The 8749-nt window shown below is 38.5% G+C and overlaps 1 protein-coding gene across 1 annotated transcript in view; it reads left to right on the forward strand.

Annotated features, from left to right (window-relative positions):
- LOC122811243 (tumor necrosis factor receptor superfamily member 10A-like) overlaps positions 1-8749 on the forward strand; it is a 1311615-nt gene that overhangs the window by 967254 nt on the left and 335612 nt on the right. Inside the window, exons 6-7 of the mRNA XM_044082955.1 lie at positions 2374-2490; positions 4670-4707. Of these exons, the coding sequence (XP_043938890.1) occupies positions 2374-2490; positions 4670-4707 (155 nt within the window). The remainder of the gene's footprint in view (positions 1-2373; positions 2491-4669; positions 4708-8749) is intronic.

Genomic DNA, 8749 nt, shown 5'->3' on the forward strand with positions numbered 1-8749 from the left:
TCATATACAAAACACTGATCAGTAAATTAGAACATCTAGGTATCAATGTACTCTTGATACAATGGATAGCTGCATGGCTTACAGATAGGACATGGCAAGTATCATACAGCAGTAGGACAGGTGAAATTCTTGGTTACAGTCAGGGTGTCCCACAGGTCTGTTGTAGGTCTTACTTATTTAGATTGCATCTTTCAGACCTAACTTTTACATCTGAGGTGTTCTACAGTCTATATGCAGATGACATGAAATTGGGTAAACTGATTATATGTAGGCATGTCTGTAAAAGAACTTGACTTAATTGACCATTTGGGCACAGGAGAATATTAAGCTGATACATACATCGAAAACTAAGCATATGAGGTTTGGGAGACATAACTTGAAAGGTGAATATTTAATATAGCACACAGTGATTGAAACTGTAGATTCATTTAAGAACCTGGATCTATGGGTAGATCCAGCTCTGAGGTTTTCTAATCATATCAACCAATTAGTTAATGATAGTTGTAGAACTATATATTGTATAAAATGATTTATAAAGTCTAGGAAATCAGAAATGATGTCATTGTTAAATACATTAGACCCAAACTTGAGTATGGAATAACAATATGGAAATCTTATAAGAAAACAAGAATAAGTAAACTGAAAAGAGTACAGCGGAAATATACCAAAGGGCATCCATGGATGTGAAAATTTAAGTTGTGAAAGACTCAAATATCTGAACTTGTACGCTGTTTCTCTACTTCACTTACACTGACATTCCTCATCATATACTGGAAAATCTCTCTGCTAAGACTGCTTTCCCTACTTGCATCAAAAACAAAGTAATTATGTGTCTTGTCTGCCTGAGACCCTAGCATTGTGGAATGCTTCCCAGTGCTGTAAACCATTTGCTGTGTCTCATAGATATCTAAGAAGAGGTCATTCAGGTATATAGAGCATTTAGAGACAAATACGTCTGGAAATATTTGGGGTTATCAAAAAGTTAGTAAGAGAATCATCAGACATCCAGTTTAGAAGATTCTGCAGCAATGATAAGTGTACTAACTGGCTGTCTGAGAGAGTAGCTGATGCATGGAACAGACTACTAAATTACATTAAAGCAAATATTAGTTTAGATAATTTTAAGAACAGCCTAGACACTTATGGGAACAAATGTTTTGATATATCGGCAGGCTAGAAGGGCATTAATACCCATGGTTGAAATACTTGTATGGGGTCCATTACCAAATCTCAAAATGCCAAAACATCGAACCTCTGATTACCAAAGCCCAGAGGATTGAGGTTTTGAAATATCAAAACTAAAAAAAATCTGAAATGTGAAAAAATATAATTTCACGTTTTGCAGAGGCGGAAGACCCCTCCCCCCATCCCCATGTGGGGGCTGTGCCCTCCACCCCCTGCTACTTAAATATAACAAATCTGATATTGCACTACAGCGAAGAGACTGGTGAACTTCCCGTTCCGCACTGTAAGACCATCTCCATTGATAAGTTTCGATATTTCAAAACTTCAATCCTCTGGGTTTTGGTAATCAGAGGTTCGATGTTTTGAAATTTCAAGATTTGGTAGTGGACCCCTTGCATGCGTGTATATAATGATATAGGATTATTCTACAGCAATAGTAGCATATCAGTCATTGTGGATATTTCTTATCCATAAAGCTCTGCTAAGCATAATTCCATTTTTCTCTCCATGTTTTGACACTGAAAATTGCTTGTTGAATTAAATGTTGTAGTATATCCTTGCATCTGTAGATATGTTTTGTGAATTTTATTCACCTGGGCTATGCCTACACATGGTCCATTGAGATCAGTGCACTACCCTGGTAAAAAAATATAAATAAGTTAATCAACGACCTCTAATTGTATTTTCATGTAAATATGCATTGTATACCATACTTTGTTGATATTATACTGTGCTTATGTTTTACTTCACAATTTCTTACTAATAGTTTAATTGTTACTATGTCTACTATGTTTTGTGGAGCTTTTCTCCCCTAGCCTCCACTGAAAATGGGCTCATTGAGCCCAGTGGACCTCCCCGGTCATCAAACTGAAAATAAATAAATAAATAGTGACCTTGGAAACTTTTGTTCAGATTTACTTACAAATTGTAAATTAAAAAGCTGGGATATGAAAAAAGCCTGAAAAGTTGAATCTATTTTCAGGTTATTACATGCTTTATAGATACAGCCTTAAGTGAATGTACAAGACATTGCACAGTGAAGAACTGGTTTTGACTTCAGGCACCATAATCACAAACAAAGGAACAAGTAGTAGTAAATCCCAGTTGTGATCTCTCCAGCGAACTGTAAGATAAAATGGAAAGTTGGCTAAGATTACATAACTTATGCTTTCTGCCTTTCATTTTTAGATCGTTATCATTTTTCCTACTTGGCCTTTATCATTGTAGTCCTTACTGTCCTTGGATTTGGACTGGTTTGGGTTTGTTGGTATATGTTCAAGAAGAAAGGATCCGTTTCACTTTCAAGTAAGTGACTGAACATGCTGTTTAAATACCATTAATCATCTGGATTTACTTATTTTATATGTCCTTACTTTTCTAGACCTTACTAAAGTACTCGCCAAGATGATGGAGTAATGTATTACTGACAGATACTGATAATTTGATGCCAACTGGCAAAATATGGCTTTAGCTTCAAATGTCCTCTGGTTTAGTTGTCTTCTCCACTTGGGAAGCCTCAGGGTCTGAGTGAATTCTGGATTGTTTTTTTTTTTTTTTTTTTTTTTTTTTTTTGTCTCGTGCTATGCCCCATCCCCAGTCCCTTGAAGAAGCTGAAGATCCATGTTCATTCATCCTTCCCACCGTACATTAATCCATTGTTTGTGCTTAAGTAGGTAGCACTGCCCCCCCCCCCCATACACAAATACACACCCATCCTTGCCATGACTGTGTGCATTTCCCATGCTTTGATCACTCCCCATGACTTTTGTTGTCAGTCCCTCTTTCACTGGAACGTGTTTACAAACTTAACTTTTCTGTATTGCCTGTCTTTTTGGCTTCACAGATGTTGTAGCATAGCAATGACTTATTACATTTTCACTCGGGTCTTGACTGAAAGGGGTCCACAAGGGATCTACCAGATAAACTGTTTAATAAATTAAAAACAAGCATAACACTAGCATCATCCTTTCTCTACTTCACTTACACTGACATTCCTCATCATATACTGGAAAATCTCTCTGCTAAGACTGCTTTCCCTACTTGCATCAAAAACAAAGTAATTATGTGTCTTGTCTGCCTGAGACCCTAGCATTGTGGAATGCTTCCCAGTGCTGTAAACCATTTGCACTAATTTTGTTAGTGTATCTACAGGAAATGGTGCAGAATCCATAGTTCTTAAAAATGCTGAACAGATTGTTGCACTTGTGTTGCATTACATTGAATTTGTTTGGTTTCCCTTGCAAAATAACTCTGCTAAATAAAAGGATTTGCTGGTTGTGATGGAAACCTAGTGATCATATTGGCAAGGAGTTGCTTACATAAAGACCTAGGTGTCTTACGAAAGCACAAGGCTGTAGAAGAGTACCGTTTATAGCATATGCGGTAGAAAGTGTTTTTCTGAATGCTGCTACACTGGACTTTTTATGCATTTAGCTTGAGACAGTTTCCAGGTAAGTTCATATTCCACAGTTGGATACAACAGTAGAGGATGACAGGGAAGAGACTAAGGAAGAATCTGGAAAGGCTGACCAAACAGGCAGAAAGATGGCAATTGAGGTTTAGTGTGGACAGATTTAAAGTACAGTATTTAGGCTGGAACAGCGCTAGTGTTGGGAGTATCAGCTGGGGGTTGAACTGATAGCAGTAGAGCAAGTTAAAGAATCTGGGGGTGTTAATTGTACCTGGATTAGGCAACAGGCAAGAACAGTAAGAATGCTGGAGTGTAGGTTCTTGGGTGGGTGAGGATTGCAGAAACAGTGAGGCATTGCTTCCACTCTACAGGAACTTGATTAGCCCATACCAAGAGTACTGAATACAGCAAATGTGTACAAAAACTGTGACCATTTTTGCTTGTTTTCTAACAAGCTTCCTGGTACTTCTGGAGACAAACTTTCAACCATTAGGTAACATTTTGTGGGCAAAAAAAAAAGTCTAATGTAACTCAGTGCAGCACCTGTATTGTTCACTTTGTAAGACCCACTGGGTAGAAAAATGATTTTTAATGACAAGTTTTTAACACTGAACTGGTTAAATAATTTGCTTATAGACGTACATGGTCCAGGTGAAGTCTGTAGAAACAAACGAAGGTTAGTTGAGTAAAGTTTGTATACAGCTCATTCTGTGCTACAAATAAGAATAAAGCAGCATTAATCTACAAATCCCAAGCCATGCATAGTTAAGTCAACTATAAAGTAAATTGGGAAAGAAAACAGTGCTAGGGGAATTCAGCACTTTAATGAGTGCTCAAAGGTATAAACTTGGCATGAAAACCAATACACTGGAGAACCTGAGCATGATTCCCTTTAGCTTTTATAATTTTGTACACAATAAATTGTTTAAGTCATGTTTTCTCTCTTTTAAAAATACATTGTTTTCCACATCTTTATGGTAACATAAAAATATTGTTCATTGCCAAGTAGGAAAATGTTTTGGCCTACAAGTGTTCTCATGTTTTTTTTTTTTGTTCTTTTGTTTTGTATTGCAGCAAGTGACCAAGATGCTACTAACTATGATGTTTGCAGTGTAAGTAGCAGTTATTTTTTTTGTTATATTTTTACACATTAAATTATTTACAGTAGTACAACATTACCATGAATAGTTACATTTTTCAATGTATAGTAGACTCTTGCTGTTTTACCAAAATTATTAAGTATGAGTCAGAGTGTCTTCACTGCAGTAGTGTTATCTCTGTTTAGTTAGTATACCCACACTTTGGAGTTCTTAACATGTTGAGAGGAGTGTCCACCTGCTGGAGGTGGGGGTGGGGTTCGCATTACACTGCAAGCAACCAATGTTCAATTTAGTGTTCCCAGACTGTGGTGGACTGGCCAGGGAGGGAGTATAACAGTCTCCAGGACAGCAACCAGTGTGGGTTCATGTTTTGGAAGTACAGAGTGCCCAGTGCCAGCACCCCATGTTTTATTAGTGTTCTTGAGCCCTGATGGTGTGGCCAGCGAAGGAGGAGAAGATGCTGGAATTCTGCTTTTTCTCTTTGAGGGATAGGGTGATGGTTACAGTGTGAGTTATCTTCTGGTAGAGGTTGAAGAGCTACCTTAACTAAGGAGTGGTGGTAGCCCTTCCTACAAACATACGTAAGGGACAGCAAGGCATATAAAATAAAAGCTTCAGTCCCTGAGTCCCTGCAGCTTGATACTTTTGGCACCCTGGTGACAAGCCGTCAACCCTGTAAGACTGAATATATGGTATGCAGGTGGAGGGGTTGGCACAGTGTTGGACAGTAGCAGGAGATATTTATGATGTGATGCAAATGGATGAGAGAAAAACCTTAATGTTTCATTTAGTATGATGTAAATCTGCTAAAATGTGCGACAGAAATTAACACACATATGCTGTGATGCAATTCATTTATACAGCTACTTAAGAAATATCCAGTTAAGGACTTCTCATTTTGGTATTTTTAAGAAACACAACAATAATCACTGGCATCAAAATAAATCAAACACGAACATTTTGTTGTACAAAGTTAATTGGAAGGAAAAACATTTCAACAGGTCTTCTGGTTCTGAGACAAAAACTTAACCATCATTGTATCTCTTATATCTTGTATAAGTGAACCACTGGGATGTACAGGTAACATTTCCCGTGGTGGTGCTGCGGTAGCGTTGTCGCCTCACAGTAAGATGCTGTGCGGTTCGATTATCAGAGCGTCTTCTACGTGGAGACGTGTAAATGGGCATACCTTCGTTGAAGGTTGTGCATCAGGGCTGGCAACTCGGTACGTAAAAATCAACTACCAATCATTAGCGGACCGGAGCTCCATTGTGGCTACCCCTAACCAGGAAAAGCCGAAAGTCACAACAACAACCAAGTGGGCAGATGCTAGTGCCATGACAACACCCATTGCCTCACCTTTTGTCTTCCTGTAGTAATTTCACTTAAAAAAAAATTGTCGTAATATCTAAATGTGCATATCATATAAATGCATTTATTGGACAGTTCATTGCATTCAGCAGATAAGTGATAACCCAGTCATTGTAAATGTCTTGTGGAATACTAGTGTACATTTACTCCACATCCACGTTCACTAATATTAAATAATCATTTCTAACATCAGAAGTGGACTGAATAATGAAATAATCCCATGAATCTCTTGCATAAGAAGGAACTGCATGTGCCACTTTGTTCAGTTGGGCATCTAATAGTAAAGCCAGGGGTTATTTTAGAATGACTAGCAGCTACAGTAGGTCAGACTGGTGGTTTAGTAGCCAGTGCAGTGGCATAGAGGGATGAAGTCTTAATTATAGTCCAGGTGATCCAAGTTCGTAGTGTCTCATGCGTCTAAAGTCCAGGCTGTGAAGGATGGTCATACCTACCCCAGGAGGGAAAAGACATTCATTTCATGGACCATGCCTCCCCGCAGTAGCCCTTGGACATTTCCATGATGGGCACAGGGGAGGTGGAGGGGAAAAGACGGTAGGACATAAAAAAAAAAAAAAAACACTCCTTTGCTGAAGCAGTTGCTGTCGAAACCCACCTGGATACCTTTGTATCCTCTGCCAGCCACAGCCTGAATAAAATGGCATTAGTTTGGGCGATGAAAGGAGTGGCTGGTAGTCCTAGTGATGGACTGGGGCACTGGGTACCAGAAGACTGGAAAATTATGAAGCAAAATGGGACAGAGCAAAAAAAAGAGGTTTAAGAACATATTCATGATTTTTTAGAATCCACTAATCCACTAATTATACCAACTTAGAATGGTCAGTAGACAGATCAGTACGTTTCAAAATCAATCACATTCTTTGTAAGCAAATTCAGTAGACGCAGATTTACTTGATTATAGGCATTAATGTCAAAAAGCCAACCCTCACAATAAAAATTCACATGAAAACAACATTAGTGATGGATTCTGATGATTGCACCACTGTATCATTAGAACTATTCTGTCTCCCCCCATCTTCCTTCATAAACAAGAAACACTTCATTTTGTCCAAGTAAATGCAAATCTGATGGGCTAAGTAGTCAAATTATAACCTTAATTGAAGGTGGGTCTGGCCAGTGCCCCTGTAATATCTTTATCACATGGACTTTGGAAGGTTGGTATGGCATGCCACAGGGAAATGGTTTAAACAAATTCTGCATGTAATGTACCCTTGTGAAGAAAAATGTGTTATGAGTACCATGTAAAAAATAACTTCAAATGTAACTTTCTCATGAAAGAAGCACAAGTCTGTAAGCGTTTGCATTATTAGCACTTCCACTTGGGATCGATGTGAAACTCTTAAAAATAATTTATGTGTCCTGGAAAACTTGAATTTGTAAATGATGCCTTTCACATCTCTGAAATGGCATTCTCCATCCCTCTGGTTATGCCATTCCAAGAATAATAAAAGATAAGCCATCCATTCATTGTGTCTCTTATGCCTTGTGCATGTATAGTGTTTGGACCTGTCAGGAGACCCCTTATCCATCTTTGATCCTAGTCTTTGGTATCTAGACACTGTATAGCATGCCTCTCAAGTTCTTAATGCAAGAAATCTGGACAAAGCCTAAAATAATGAGTGGACAAAGGTCCCAAAATAGGGTCAGCCTTTAAATACTGCTGCTATAAACTTAGTTGATAGAATTTGTGTTAGTATGAAACTGATAGCTGTGTACTCAGAATGGACACTGTCACAAGGGACCTAGAGATACCTGAAGGTTGATAGTATTATCTTTGGTTATAATATCTTTACAGTGGTTAGAAAGATGTTTTGGATAGGTCATTTAATACTCAAAGGAATATCAGAGTGATCCAGAGGAATAATTTTGCCAATGAATATGAACTAATATAGTTTTTTGTACTTCAACACATTTTACAACTAGGTGAAGGTCAAAGGTTTGTTTGAAAGAAAATTGTGGGACTACAAAAGTTAGAGGCACTGATAGGTTCTCACTAACACCTATGTGGTTAACAGCCTACACATATCCTTTCATTCCAGAGCATTTCTAAAAAAATCAACTTAAATGCATAAGATAATCAAGGCTTCCCTAGTGCAGGACATCATAGAGTAACAATTTGTGTCATTTTGTTAATACCTCCTTGCCCTTTCTAATACTGCCTATTAGCTGATCTGTCACTTAGAATCAGGAAGGGTGTGGACACCATAAGGAGCTATGAATGTTAATTGCCACTATCAAAAAAAAAAAAAATAGTTATAGGCTTGAATGAGTTGGGAGCTCCCATTGTAGTTGGTGTTGTACAAGCCCCTGAGGGGTGATTGTGCGAGTTTTTCAATGTATTGTGAGACATGCCCCTCTATAAAGCACTATGTCTGAAACACATTGCCCATAGAGTTTACATAGGTTCATAGGTGTGTACTACACTAATGGCCCTGGATCATTTACAAGCCTAGCCATAGGATTACCCTGGCATAGTGCCACCCGACCTTAGTTCCCAGTGCCTCTGTCGAGTAGAGCCACTGGTGTTATCTCCGGGGTGAATTTTCAGTTTCCCATCCAGTCATCAAGATTTCTCTTGAAGAGGGTCAGCGAGGTGCTCTGCTTGACATGTATGGGAAGTCTGTTCCATAGCATGGACAGTCTCTGGGTTATGAACCTGTCCCCC

The sequence above is a fragment of the Protopterus annectens genome, chromosome 9.part0, assembly GCF_019279795.1.
Source record: "Protopterus annectens isolate FY-2018-M chromosome 9.part0, PAN1.0, whole genome shotgun sequence".
NCBI classification, from domain to species: Eukaryota; Metazoa; Chordata; order Ceratodontiformes; family Protopteridae; genus Protopterus; species Protopterus annectens.